This window comes from Taurulus bubalis, assembly GCF_910589615.1.
Source record: "Taurulus bubalis genome assembly, chromosome: 15".
NCBI lineage: Eukaryota > Metazoa > Chordata > Actinopteri > Perciformes > Cottidae > Taurulus > Taurulus bubalis.
Window position 1 is genome coordinate 22,063,454 of NC_136603.1, and position 13,965 is coordinate 22,077,418.

General features: G+C 44.5%; 3 protein-coding genes across 3 annotated transcripts; 2 read left to right on the forward strand and 1 right to left on the reverse strand.

Moving 5' to 3' along the window:
• Positions 1-209: 209 nt before the first annotated feature.
• Positions 210-5,391, forward strand: acod1 (aconitate decarboxylase 1; the record flags this gene model as incomplete). The annotated part of the gene is made up of 5 exons (XM_079230975.1): positions 210-304; positions 2,711-2,906; positions 3,323-3,412; positions 3,501-3,700; positions 4,440-5,391. 5 exons carry the CDS (start codon positions 210-212, stop codon positions 5,389-5,391), a joined length of 1,533 nt encoding a protein of 510 aa, XP_079087101.1.
• A 109-nt stretch (positions 5,392-5,500) lies between these two features.
• On the reverse strand, positions 5,501-8,333 carry LOC306748173 (glutamine amidotransferase-like class 1 domain-containing protein 3, mitochondrial). Its single transcript, XM_079231307.1, has 4 exons — positions 8,126-8,333; positions 7,296-7,467; positions 6,934-7,132; positions 5,501-5,950 (listed from the first exon to the last, which is right to left on the reverse strand). The coding sequence occupies exons 1-4, from the start codon at positions 8,312-8,314 to the stop codon at positions 5,755-5,757; spliced, it is 756 nt and encodes a 251-aa protein (XP_079087433.1). The 5' UTR covers positions 8,315-8,333; the 3' UTR covers positions 5,501-5,754.
• A 1,168-nt stretch (positions 8,334-9,501) lies between these two features.
• On the forward strand, positions 9,502-13,424 carry cln5 (CLN5 lysosomal BMP synthase; the record flags this gene model as incomplete). Its single annotated transcript, XM_079231195.1, has 4 exons — positions 9,502-9,599; positions 10,358-10,532; positions 11,153-11,378; positions 12,345-13,424. The coding sequence occupies 4 exons, from the start codon at positions 9,502-9,504 to the stop codon at positions 12,830-12,832; spliced, it is 987 nt and encodes a 328-aa protein (XP_079087321.1). The 3' UTR covers positions 12,833-13,424.
• Positions 13,425-13,965: the final 541 nt, after the last annotated feature.

Genomic DNA, 13,965 nt, shown 5'->3' on the forward strand with positions numbered 1-13,965 from the left:
TTGCTTTAACTATAGTTAGAGCAACCCATAAAAATAAAAAAATAAGAATGTAATAGCTGACAATAAATTAACTCAAGGTAATAAATGCCTTCCTGAATAAAAAGGTTTTTAGGCCAGTCTTAAAAGAGTTCAGTGTCTGAGTTGCCCTGAGGTGGTCAGGGAGACCGTTCCACAAGCGTGGCGCTGCCGAGCAAAAGGCCCGGTCGCCCATGGTGCCGAGCTTGGCGTTGGGGACCCGAAGGAGCGAGCGGCCTGTAGATCTGAAGGTGCGGGTGGAGGTTAGGGGAGTGATAAGTTCTTGTAGGTAGGGGGTGCATGTCCATTGATGCATTTATAGGTGAGTACTAGGACTTTGTAGTCGATCCGGAATGAAACAGGGAGCCAGTGCAGTGATTGGAGAATGGGTGATATGTGGTCATATTTCCGGACTCCCCTCAGGACCCTGGCAGCGCTGTTTTAGATATATTGTAGTTTCTGGATGTTCTTGTCAGTGATCCCAGTGCAGAGTGAGTTGCAGTAGTCCAGTCTTGAGGAGATAAAGGCGTGGACGAGCTTCTCTGCATCCGACAGGGTTAAAGTGGGGCGGAGTTTGGAGATGTTTTTTAGATGATAAAAGGAGGTTTTGCACAGGAATTTGATTTGGTCAGTAAAGGTCAGGTGAGGGTCAAACCGAACTCCCAGATTGGTGACTGTGGAGGAGAGGGGTATGACCTGACTGTCAAAGGTGAGATGAGTTATGGATGATGTCTGAACCTGGTGTGGAGTGCCAACAAGGAGGGCTTCAGTTCTGCTGCTGTTTAACTGGAGTAAGTTGTTGCTCATCCACACCTTTATCTCCCCAAGACAGGCGGTGACACATGACATGAATGCAGAGGGGTTTGGGGCAGTTTTGATGTAAAGCTGTGTGTCGTCAGCATAACAGTGGATTTATCTCAAACTAAGCGCCCACATTGGATTAGAAGCTGGTGTGATGCTGATCATTTACAATATTTGTGAGGCTGCCCGTCCCCCGGAGACCCCGAGAACCTGAACTGTGTGGAGCAGTCTGAGTGAGGAGCGAGCAGAGAGGTTGAAGAGTTCAATATAATAGTGATTGAAGTGATGAACAGTTAGTTTTACTACTCAATGTTAAATGTTAGCTTCACTCCCAGTGGCAGGAGAATGCACGCTGTACCAAACTGACATAAACATTGACGATTAGATTGTTTTGAGAGACAAATATATCGTAAGAAAAAATTCTTTCAGAGTTACATTTTTTTCCTAGTTTATAATAAATTCATAAAATCTATATTTTAACATGACGGAGGCGGAGTCAGCAGTGGTTGGATTTAACCAAGTACTACACCGTGTACTACTGTATACTTCTACTCCATTACATCTCAGGGGGAAATACTGTATTGCACATTTTAATCCATACATTTATTTGACACTTAAATTACTCTAAAACAAAACAAGATATGCTGATATTGTATGATGCAGTAATGTACCACTAATCTATTAACAAATATACTACTATTATGATGCAGTAGTGTACCACTAATCTATTAACTAATATACTACTGGTAGATTGTATGATGCAGTAATGTACCACTAATCTATTAACAAATATACTACTATTATGATGCAGTGGTGTACCACTAATCTATTAACTAATATACTACTATTATGATGCAGTAGTGTACCAATAATCTATTAACTAATATACTACTGGTAGATTGTATGATGCAGTAGTGTATCTATTAACTAATATACTACTGGTAGATTGTATGATGCAGTAGTGTACCACTAATTTAGCCAGTAATATACAAAGTGGCCAAACATGGCTCCACATCAACTGCAAGATTAAAATGCTCTTCTGTGTATTTGTTATGATATAAAATAACAAAGTGAAAGGATTTATTCTGCTAAAAAATACTTTTTATACTTTAAGTACATTTGGCCCATGCAGAGTACTTTTGTTCATTTTTAATTCAGCGTTTTTTTTTAATGTATGGAACATGGTACTTCTATTTTTTTCAAAGGATCTACTTCTTCCACCGCTGAATGTTTCTTCCTCCTGTGTCAACATACTCTTGAAGGCTAGAAAGCACAAAGCACCCATCCTCTTGTTTTGAGATTGTCGGCGGCGACTCATTTCCCGTTCAAAACTTCCCATTGCAGAGAACTGAATTCCCAGCGTCTGTCTCAACCTCTGAAACTGAATGTGAAAGACAGCAGATGATCAGCTGTGACCGAGTCACTCAAATGACCCACAATAAAGTCACCTTTCCACTTTGCTCATGTTATTCACACAGGATTAAATACAGCCAATACAAACACAGGTTCTCTGAAAAAAACTAGAGATTGAAAAGATTTGACAATACGTTCCAAATAAAGAAAAGCGAAAGAAAGAAGACGTCCCGTCATTGTGAAAGTTCCCACTTCTCCTCCTGGAGGTTTTCAGGTTTTAAGTCACTTGGGAAATTCGGCAGACCAGCCTTCAGACACTACCTACAGTATAAAAGGCAGCTGCACATTCATAGTGTCACACAAGGACGTTGCTGAAGACGACAATGCTGCTCAAGGTATGCTGCTTTTCTTAGCTTACATTTTCTCAACATTTCACCATATGAGATTAAATATATGCACGTTTTGGGGGTGTTTAAAGAGTCGCTGCATATTTGAACTTGGTAGCCTGGTTTGACCTTTCACAACTGCACCGTCTCTGTAGTTTGCTTCTGACTGGCGCCCTCTCACCTCTCCAGGGCATTACAGGGAGCTTTGGCGCCGCTATCCACAGCCTCAACACCCACCAGCTGACAGATGCTGTGATTAACAGGAGCAAGAGGATGATGCTGGACACCCTGGGCGTCGGGCTGATAGGAACCAGGACGGCCGTCTTCAACAAGGCTCTCGCCTACAGCCAGGTACAGAAAGGCCCTCACTGATCAACCAACACGGGAATGTGGCTCACGACCACGTGATATATAAAAGAAGTAAATATTGAATGTGGAAAGTAGGATCGAAAACAACTTTATTTTCTGTCAACCTGTGATCATCTTCATATATGTTGGCCTCATCACAAGTCATCTGTGTTAATCAGAAACTAAAATACTAAGCTATTGAATGTCAAATGTCTTTTACAGCTGACAAATCCAGTTGAACTGCAGTTTCCTACGATTCATTTCTGTTCTATGAGACGTTGTCTGTGCTTCTTCAATGAGTTGATATGGTCCCCTTTAGGTTTATTTATGTATTCATGATTGTATGCGTTGGAACGCCTCTTCCGAGCTCAGAGCCCACATGACCGCACACTCGTCCTCATGTGTCTGTCTGGTTGCAGATGTTCCGGTCCGACGAGAGGAGCATTGTTTGGGGGAAATCAGCGCTAACTCTTCCCCCTCACTACGCTGCATTCGTCAATGGCGTCGCGGTAAGGCCGCTCACATGAACGCACCCTGATGGAGAGACGTGACACGGCGGTTTGGTCTCTGACTTCCTGCTCCGTCTCACTGCCGTAGGTTCACTCCATGGACTTCGACGACACCTGGCACCCGGCGACCCATCCCTCCGGCGCCGTGCTGCCCGCCCTGCTGGCCCTGGCAGAGACGCTGCCCTCACGGCCCTCTGGTCTGGACCTGCTGCTGGCCTTCAACGTGGGTATCGAGGTGCAGGGCAGACTCATGAGGTTCTCCACGGAGGCATACAACATCCCTGAGAGGTGAACGCCCAACAGCAGACTCTTTGAGTTGATGTGTATTCATGATTTTATGTGTTGGAACTGCGGGTTTGGGTTTACTACAAGTTCAACTTAATGTGCACTGGAAGTATTTATGTGATGGAGGGTTGATTCACCCAAATTACAAAAAGTACAACACCTACCTCTAGTGGCATAGACCACACAGATAGCTTGGTGAATGGATGGATGTTAGTTTGAGAGCAAACGTTCAAGAGAAACATCCCTAACCCAACCGTGGCAATGCATACAGCTCACTGTCGGAAGGCTTCATGAAGGATATTTCTCATAAAACAGAGAGCAGCTGCTCTCAAAGTCTTTCACTTATAATTTGAAATGTGGTTATGCTTTGAGCAACAAAAACAGTGCAAGCAGAAATATCACAGATTGCAAGGCCCAAAATCGAGTGAAAAAATAAGAGAAATAAAGTGGAGAAAAAGTTGTTTTGCAACAGCAGTATCATAGAGCTAAACAAAAATATAAATATATATATTTTCACTATGAATTTTTCTGCCGATTGAATTAATCAATTGATCATTCAAGCCCTACTTGTTTTGTCAGACCAATTATTACATAGTAAATGTTTGGCATTCATGCTTGAAACATTTACTTTCTCTCAATGAATTATTCGTTTAGTCGACTCATCATTTTTGCTCTACTCTTAAACAATATTCCGTGTTGAAGTCAGATAGATCCTAATGTCTCCTCTCCCCAACCCTCTCAGATTCCACCCTCCCAGCGTGGTCGGGGTGATGGGCAGCGCTGCAGCCTCAGCCAAGCTGCTGGGTCTGTCTGCCGCTCAGTGCGCTCACGCCCTGGCCATCGCAGCCTCCTCTGCCGGGGCGCCGCTGGCCAACGCCGCCACGCAGACCAAACCTCTGCACATCGGAAACGCTGCTCGGAGAGGCCTGGAGGCCGCCCGGCTGGCCCGGCTGGGCCTGCAGGGGAACCCGGCCATCCTGGATATGAACTCCGGGTTCGGCGTTTACTACAAGGACTACAGTCCGTCGCCGATGGCCGCGTCCGCCTCGGCTGACTTTAAATGGATCCTGGAAGACCAGGACGTGGCCTTCAAGAGCATCCCGGCTCACCTGGGGATGCACTGGGTGGTGGAAGCTGCTCTGGCAGCGCGCGCCGAGCTTGAAAACCCCACCAGGCACTTTGACCTCAGCCAGATCAGGCGGGTCACCCTCAGAGTGCCTCCATCCAAGTACGTCGACTGCCCCTTTCCCGCCACGGAGCACCAAGCCAGGCACTCCTTCCAGTTCAACGCCTGCTCCGCCCTGCTGGACAACCAGGTGACGCCGTGCTCCTTCAGCGGCGCTCAGATCAACCGGCCCGCCCTGAAGGAGCTCCTGTCCAAAGTGGAGGTGGAGACCCCCGAAGACAACCCACCCAGCTTCGACAAAATGTACTGCGAGGTCCAGGTGGAAACGGAGCGGGGGCACAGTCACGTCGTCAGGTGCGATACCTTTTACGGCCACTGGAGGAAGCCCCTGAGTCAGGAGGACCTGGAGGACAAGTTCAGCACCAATGCGTCCTCAGTGCTGTGCACCGAGGGGGTGGAGGGCGTGATGGAGGTGGTGAGGAACATGGAGAAGGTGAGCGAATGCTCCGTCTTAAGTTCACACCTGAGGATGACAAGCGGTCCAGAGCAGCTATACAGCGCAGTGTGATCATACGTCACATCCGTGTGCAGACATTTCATTTGTTTGTTTTTTTTACGTTTCCACAACGTCAGCATTTTCGTCCAATAAGAGTGAGAAATAAAAGCAATGAGAAAGTGAACTTTAAACATTTTATTGAGTTTTCTTCTTTACCATCGCTGCCGTTTGTTTTCTATAAATCTGATGAGCATTGCCAACACGATACTGATCCTCAGAATATACCGGTGAGATTGACTCACAGAGATTTAAACAAAGTCAGAGCATGTGGTGTGCATCCCTTCTACAAACATGGACCTGGAAGTGCTTCGATCAAAGGGTTCAGATCATGCTCTATTCTCTTCTCAGTTCTAAAACTTCTAAGTTTTGGGACAGTCAAGCCCGTTTCAGCACGTCCTGCACCATCGCCCCGATGCCGTCGAATATCTCGTGTATCGGAGCGTTGCACATGAACGCGGCGGTGGTGACCAGCTTGTTCTTCTCGTCCACGTGGCTCTCTCCGACGGCCTTGCTGACGTGCTTGCAGCCCAGCTGGCCGATGGCCGCCGCGGTGTCGGCCGTGTCGGGATACCTGAGAGAGTGAGAGGCGCCGCACAACGGACAGCTGCTTAGGAGGAGCCAGATGTTCATTCATCACAAACACAAGCAGTACGTGGAGCTTAAAGACACGCGGCACGCTCTCAGGCTACTAATTCAAGATTAACAAATATAGATGTGAACATGTACATATGTAATACATTTTAAATAAAATGAATATGCTCAAATCAAAATATGCAACCAGTTTCTGATTCTGTACACAATTTTGTTGGCGTTCAGGCAACGTGTCACTTTTTATTTACAAAGAAAAGACACACTCCCCCTTCTTGAGGTCTATAGTTCTGTCTGTAGCACGTTGTGTGGAGGAAAGTAAGCAACACCTGAAGCGGCACCAACGACCCCTCACTATACAGGAAACCTGTTCTGCACAGCTGCTGCAGGATCAGTAGGTCTGGAGACATGAGACGTGTTTATAATGTAATGTTCCCAGATCTTAACGATTCCTTTGAAGCGAACAAGACTAATGCAACAAAGCAAAAATAATCCAGTGTATTAGTGTTGCACTACAAAAACAGTCGGAATCATGGACAGTTTAAATAAATAAATAAAAAGATCCAGCAGAATCACAGATATTGTCTTTTTTTTAATTCCACACATCCTTCTTCCTCGTCAAAACCAGACGCCTACACCACCCACAATGCAACGTTGTCTTATACTAGTAGCAGCTGCTGTAGCCTAGCAGCTATCCACGAGCAGAGATGAGGAAGTCTGGTGAGCTCATCTCTTTCTAAACACCACAAGCCCAGTGTGGTTTTTCCATTTCAAACTTGTAGTCTCAAACACCAACTGATGCCGACTCAAGTGATGTCACTTGAGGCAATTTTATCAGATTGCACACAGCTCCCCGTGGAGCCACAAAAGGCTGTATATGCGACTGAATGCATGCAGCGGTATTGTGTGAAGCGACAGGAGTTCCTTTAAGACGCATCTCGTCTGCTCGGCTAAGTTAAGACTCACTTGTCGTCCTTCTCGATGCCGACCGTGACCTCGCAGCCGGGGAACAGCTTGGCAGCAAGGACGGGCGCGATGCAGCAGAGGCCGATGGGCTTCCCCTCGCCGTGGAACGCCTGCAGCGCCGCCTTGACCTCGTCGTTCACCGAGCAGTCCTTCCCCTGCACGGCCCACGTGCACAGGTTCTTCGCCGCCCCGAAACCGCCTACGAGACGTTGCAAAAAGTTATTATTCAGGAATATTATTGGTTAAAAACACCCACCAGATACCAGGGTGGACGCCATGTTTTATCACACCGAGTGACTCAACAAAGTGTCCCACAAAGATAACAGGGCGAGATCTTCAGCTGCGTTTGTTGACGGACGTACCCGGGAATATAATGGCGTCGTGGTCTGTGACGCTGAGCTTAGCCAGGGCCTGGATGTTCCCGCGGGCCAGCCTGGCGCTCTCCACCAACACGTTCCGCTTCTCCTCGGACGGCTCGCCCTTCAGGTGATCCACGACGTGCATCTGGTCCATGTTGGGGGCGAACATGTTGACCTGCAGATAAAGCAACGAAGAAAACATGAGAAACATGAGGCATCAGGAGAGCAATAATGGGAGTTTATTCAAAATACTAATTCATACATCAGTCTATAAGAATTTGAATAAATTATGAAAAGAAAAAAAGCCATTACAAGTTCCTGAACTCATCACATGATGTTCACTTTGTGCTTCTTTTGTGAGACCAACATTCCCATAAACCAAAAGATATTACATTAAATGTGTCTCAAGCAGACTGGTGAAGCCTCTAGAATCATTAGTAATTATTCATATTAATTATTTGTGGTGGTTTTGTCCTCCGTCACAGGACTCAGGTTGAGAAGGAAGCTCTTTACAGCCAGTATGGTCAGGACTAAAAGAGGAACAATCAGTCATTAACATGCCCATATATGGGCATGTGAGTACTGTTTAATGTGTTGCTTTGTTAATCTGAGCCTGAGTGCATCAAACAATGTGGAGGGCAGTTTGACCTTTTGACCTCATCCCAAAGCCTGCATGGTATTCAACCACACAATGAAATCACTTCCACACTTACCTCACATTGCATCACTCACTGGAACCAACTGATAATAAGGTCATGCGTGGAGCTCACACACCAGCGGCCCCCCATACACACACACACACAGAAACTCCACAACCTCAGTGTGGAACTTACACTCGCGCCTCCTCTGCTCAGGTGCACGAGCACAGCGGAGGCCTCGTGGATCTCGCTGCCGTCGTAGACCCCGCAGCCCGCGAGCACCACGGCCACGCGCTTACCCATCTGCGTGACGTAGGAGCGGATGTTCAGTGTCTGGACGGGCCTGAGTGAGCTGTGACCACAGTGGCGCAGCAGGGTGAGCATGGCGGACTGAGCGCCCCTTCTTCTACGTCTCCTTCTCTGCAACGCTCTGCGGGTTCTCTGCGCTTCAGCGCCACCTCGTGTCTGAAGGCGCTGCTGAATGCACATCAACAGTGAGGTAGAGCTTCTCTCTTCTTCTGGTTTCCTCTTCACTAGTTTCATCTCAGCTCAGTGACTATTGGTTTTCTGACATCTGTTTTCTGTCAAATACATTGTCAATTCATTTCAGAAGATATATTTAAAAAGAGATATTTTAAATTAATTCACATGCAATTGAAGACTTTTTTCTGGAGAAGGTAGTTATTTTTGATAATTGTTGTTCTGCTGTTGTTTTAGTAATATCTTCTTCTTAAGTATATTTGTAAGGTTAATTTTGTAGCTGTAGCAAGTTATCGTTATGCTAGAAGTTTGACTGCTACAGAAACGTAAGAGCTACATAAAGTTCAATCTGCAATGTGTAATTCATATGCATCTTGCTCATTGTGTTCTTCTGTTTGTTTTTAGTTTTACTTTTATTTGAACTGTGTACGTCGATGCTGCACAATAAAGCATCTGGAGCTTGGAGGCTACATCCTGACTCCCGTATTCATTTAAATGGAGTTTGGCTTACTGCTGAATTGTGTACCAAGTTACACACACAAGGAGAGCAGCACAATTGTAATTAATATTTTTAATTATTGCGGCTTTAACTCTTATATATTTATGATATATTATTATATATTTTAATGACTTGTATTATTACTAGCACAATACAAATATAATTCATAGAAAGAAATAATGTAATAAAAGACACAACATGACATTTCATGTGTACATACTGTACAAGTTTGACATTTTTATTTTTTTATTACCTACTTGATGCTGATTTATTTATTTGGATATGTATTTGATTTGATTTTTCAATTTGTTATTAACATAACATTATGTTTTTTATTCAATATAACTGTGTTACACTAGTCCGGTTATCGGTTAAGTACATCCCGATGAATTAAAAATAGACAAATAAAAACAATGAGCTTTTTTCCACATTGTGTTCAAACTCGCTTTCACGTGAATAACTGCTGTCATGTGATTTCGTAGCATCAACAAAACCACGTGACCAGCGATGAGGAAGTCCAATCGGAGGGGAAGGATCACCGGAGCTTCTTCCTCATCTTCCTCTTCTTCCTCTCCGGGCTCGAGGCTCTGACATGTCTCGCGCCACCCTGCTGTGTCTGGGTCTGCTGCTGGTTCTCCCGGTCGCCGCTCGCGCCACTAACGGCCGGCAGCAGTGGCCCGTTCCCTACAGGTACCGGGACTTTCTTCTCTCTCTCGCGCGGGTTCTGCTCTGTAACGTCACGTGACGGTCACGATATAAAGCTCCTGTTTGGACAAAGTTTTAACGTTTCTGCCAAACTTTCTAAACAACCGAGTCTTTAAAATACGAGCCTTGATCATTCCGGTCTAATGGTGGACGTTTAGCTTAGAGGGAGACCACTTTACAAAGTTTACTGTGCTGCGTTCACGTGATATTGGGAACATCAGAATTCGGGCCATCTCAGCTGGTCCGAATTCCGATGTTCCCAAAGTCAGTGCGTAATACATCAAATTTAAGTGTTGTGTTATACAACACGTTTTGAATTCCATCCGTGGTGGAAAGTAACTAAGTATATTTACTCAACAACTGTGCAAACTTTACTTTTTTAGACTACATTCTACTACATTTCAGAGGCAAATATTATACGTTCTACTCCTTTGCAATAATTAAATAACTCAGTTGCTAACTGTTTTCCCGTTTTCAAATTAATAATACAAGATTCAATATTGTTCAGCTGCAATAATACGTGATGTAATGCAGCAATTACATTACATTTAATTTAGTGACTTGCAATAAGTGTATTCAACCATGAGTACAAACTCAGAATAGCAAGAATCAGGAAAGTACAATTTCTTCAATAAAGTTAAACTACAAAGTGTTTTCAGTAAGAGACATTTAAGTGCTACTACGGTGCTACCTTCCCTATTCAAGGTTTAATAATCAATGTTTAATAATCACACCCCCCACAGACGGTTTGATCGCCGCCCGGCTGTGGACCCCTACTGTGAGGCTCTGTACCCGTTCTGTCCCACCGGAGACCGGGACGGACGGGTCCCCTCCACCAGAGACAGTGACGTCATCTCCGTCTACCGGCTGCAAGCGCCTGTGTGGGAGTTCAAGTATGGAGATGTGATGGGGAAAGTTGTAAGTTCACAGAATCCTAATAAAACGTGTTGCTCATGTTTCACCAGGTTGAGGTCTAATGCATGAAAACAACTATTAATGGTTGCAGGTAATAAAGAGACACAGTCTGGATTCTGGACTTATCGTGTGTGTTGGACTACAAGTAAAATAAAGTCTGAATGACTCATTTCTAGGTTAGAATAATATATGTTTTAGTTTAGAATACAATTCCCAAATCATTTCTGTTTTACCTTTTTGTCTCAAAGAGATCGATTGAGCTCAAAAATCTAATTTTAGTTGAATGAGTTGACATCTGTAATCTTGTAGAAATGAAAATTAGTCATCACAAATATTTTGTTTTGGTTTCATTTAGTTTAATTACATAAAGTAATTCCCCCCCTCAGTCAATATAACTGATAAAATGCATACTTTGCCAGGAACAATAATTGTATAACATATTTTAAACTAAGAGTGGTCTCTCCTAAAACCATCATTAGATTATCTCAGATGCTGTTGGTCATGAGGTTGAGATGAAGACGCTCCTGTGCCGCTGCAGATGTCCTCTGACGGGTTTTTAAAGATCGCGTGGCTGTTAAAGTGCAATTTGAGACTTTATTGTGACGTTTCTGTCCGGCTCACAGCACGTCATGCACGATGCCGTTGGGTTCAGCAGTGCGGACTCCGGGGCCAACTACACCATGGAGTGGTACGAGCTGTTCCAGCTGGGGAACTGCACCTTCCCTCACGTCCGGCCCGACGCGTACGCGCCGCTCTGGTGCAACCAGGGAGCCGCCTGCTTCTTCGAGGGGATCGACGACTTGCACTGGGCACAAAACGGCACCTTGGAGAAGATCGGAGAACTCACAGGTAAAGCTTCACGTGTGTAGTCTTAGAGGCCAAAATAAAATATAAATACCAGGTTTCAATTAGTTTGGAACCGATGCTCTAACAACATAAACTACGTTTTTATCATTGTCAACAAATCCCACGTATCACACGTTGTCCTAAAACTATTCAAAATGCTTACATGAGCCACACAGTGTTACTCAGGGACATGTCCTTTTATTATTTGGCAGTTTGATTAAAGTCCATCCCATAAACATCTTTCTGGTGCTGTAAAAACTTACCTGTATGCCAAACTTGTATAAATCCGCAGTTGAAAATAGTCCCCATGAAATGCACTATTTGCTCCCGTCTGAGTGAGTTTGGTTAAACACTACAGTGCCCATCTGTTGTAGCAAATTACTTCAGCCTTCTTTTTTTGTAACGATATTTGAAGGCCATTTTTAAACATGTACATCTTTAGTAGGATCACATGGCTCAGGTCAGAGTAGCAGACAGCGAGGTCAGAAGGTATTGAGAGGCCGAGTAACACATTGTTGCTTTGAGTCTTTTCATGGGACTTATTGGAATTAAGAAAAGTATAGCAATAAATGTGTTGTATTAGCCCAATTATTTTTATAACCATTGAATAATGGCTGCAAATATCAGAATTCATTTGCATAAAAATGATATGCAACAAGAATCCTATTCTTTTGTACGCAGAATATTTGTTTTATTTTTTATATTTGAATGACCTTTCTTTCAGTGCCAATTTCACATTATATACATAAAATTCGTCCCCATTGCATTCTGGAAACAGCTAGAACATCTTTCTTGGCCCAGAACTAAGATGTATTAATTCCCACAATGCTGCTGTCACCATGTTCTCATCCTCATCAGTTTTGTGACTTATTCAAGCTTCTTTGGCTTTTTTATTTTTTACACCCTCCCTTTGTTGGACTTCCTGCTGGACGCTTCTGCTATTAAACTCGTTTGTCTTTCTTCCTTCAGGGAGCCAGTTCAATGACATGGCCCAGTGGGTCCAGGACGACAACACCACCGGGATCTACTACGAGACGTGGACCGTCCGCTCCGGCCCCGGCCCCAACGCCTCGGTGTGGTTCGAGTCTTACGACTGCTCCCAGTTTGTCCACCGCACGTACAGGAAAGTGACCGAGCTGGGATCCAAGCTGTCCAGCAGATCCCAGACCAACTACACCAAGATCTACCTGTACAGCGGAGAGCCCACCTTCCTCGGCAACGACAGCGCCATATTCGGGCAGCCGGCGCTGAAGAACCTGGCCGTGGACATCCGGAGGTTCTACCACACGTTCAGGCCGCACCAGTCCATCGCCGACTTCGCCCTCAGTCTGCTGGAGGCGTATGAGAAGGTGGTGATGGAGAAGAGCTTCTACCTCTACTACAACTTTGAGTACTGGCATCTGCCGATGAAGCCTCCCTATGTGCAGATTACATATGAAGAGGTGCCTTTGCCGTGAAACTGTTTTGATTTGTTTTTACTAATTGACGCTCCAAAAGCCAAACATGTTAACAATAAGAAAAAAGCTGCAAGAATCTTTATGTTGAAGATTTTGAAAGGTTGTTGGTGATCAAAGTATCCTTGAGGCATTTCATCCACAAAGCTGTTTATTTTGATATCTTGAAGTGTTGACTTCCATGCAGCTTGCAGTCGTCTTCTTCCCGCCTTTGTTGGTGCATTGAGTGCTCAGAAAAACATGGGAATTTGAATATTTAGAATTCCATGACAAATGGGGCTAACTGAAGATCATGTAATATGATCAGAAGTTCAGAACAGCTACTAAATAGACCTTGAGATGAGATTATTTATTTTATTCTTTTCTGTAGAGTCTAAATCGATCAAACGTCTCAGAGCAGGAAGTCATTCTTTCTTTGCATGAGATGGGCTGAGAGGTTCAGATGTGTACAGATCTATCGTTTGTGTATATTTTTTCCCTTTCATATTTGTACTTGTTTTTCAATCCTTTTTTTCCCAATAATTAGTCTACATTTCATTAACTAATTACAATGACTGCAGTATTTGGAAAATAATAAAACAGATGCAACAAAGAGTACATTCACAATGTTTTTATTGTCAGTATAACATCACGTGTCTAAAACAATAATGTTAATTTCAAGACAGGTGACCAGTTAAGCAAAGCAGACCAAGCATTTGCCCAAACAGAAGCAACACTACAAGGACAGCATGGTCTCCACCAGTGGAGCCGAACACGACTCTGGAGCACGCGCTGAACAAAAGAGGTTTAAATAACAGACGAGGCCTCTTCCAGTTGCCCTTCGTCCGGATGCAAATGAAACACGTTTAACGCGTCCAACTGACATTTCCAATAAAAGCTGATGGAGAACAACAGGGTAAAGTGATTAAAACCGGCACAGCGTGGAAACACGACACCGTCGCGGCACACATTCTGAAAGAAGTGTGGAGATAAGCGGCGGCACCGCTGAGATGCTAATGCACAGACAGTCAGCACGTCTACGAAGCGGCTGCAGCTCCTGCGCCCGGCCTCTCCGCTGTCGTCTACGTCACACGGAGAAAAGGAATGGGGTCTGGCAGAAAAACGGACTCAAAGCCGCGGTTATGTACAGCTCTATT

Coding starts and splice junctions, on each gene's coding strand:
- LOC306748173 (XM_079231307.1), bottom strand. CDS start 8,314: ATGCTCACCCTGCTGCGCCACTGTGGTCACAGCTCACTCAGGCCCGTC. Junction 7,133..7,295: donor CGACGCCATTATATTCCCGG/GTACGTCCGTCA, acceptor AACGTCTCGTAG/GCGGTTTCGGGGCGGCGAAG. Junction 5,951..6,933: donor GGCATCGAGAAGGACGACAA/GTGAGTCTTAAC, acceptor TCACTCTCTCAG/GTATCCCGACACGGCCGACA.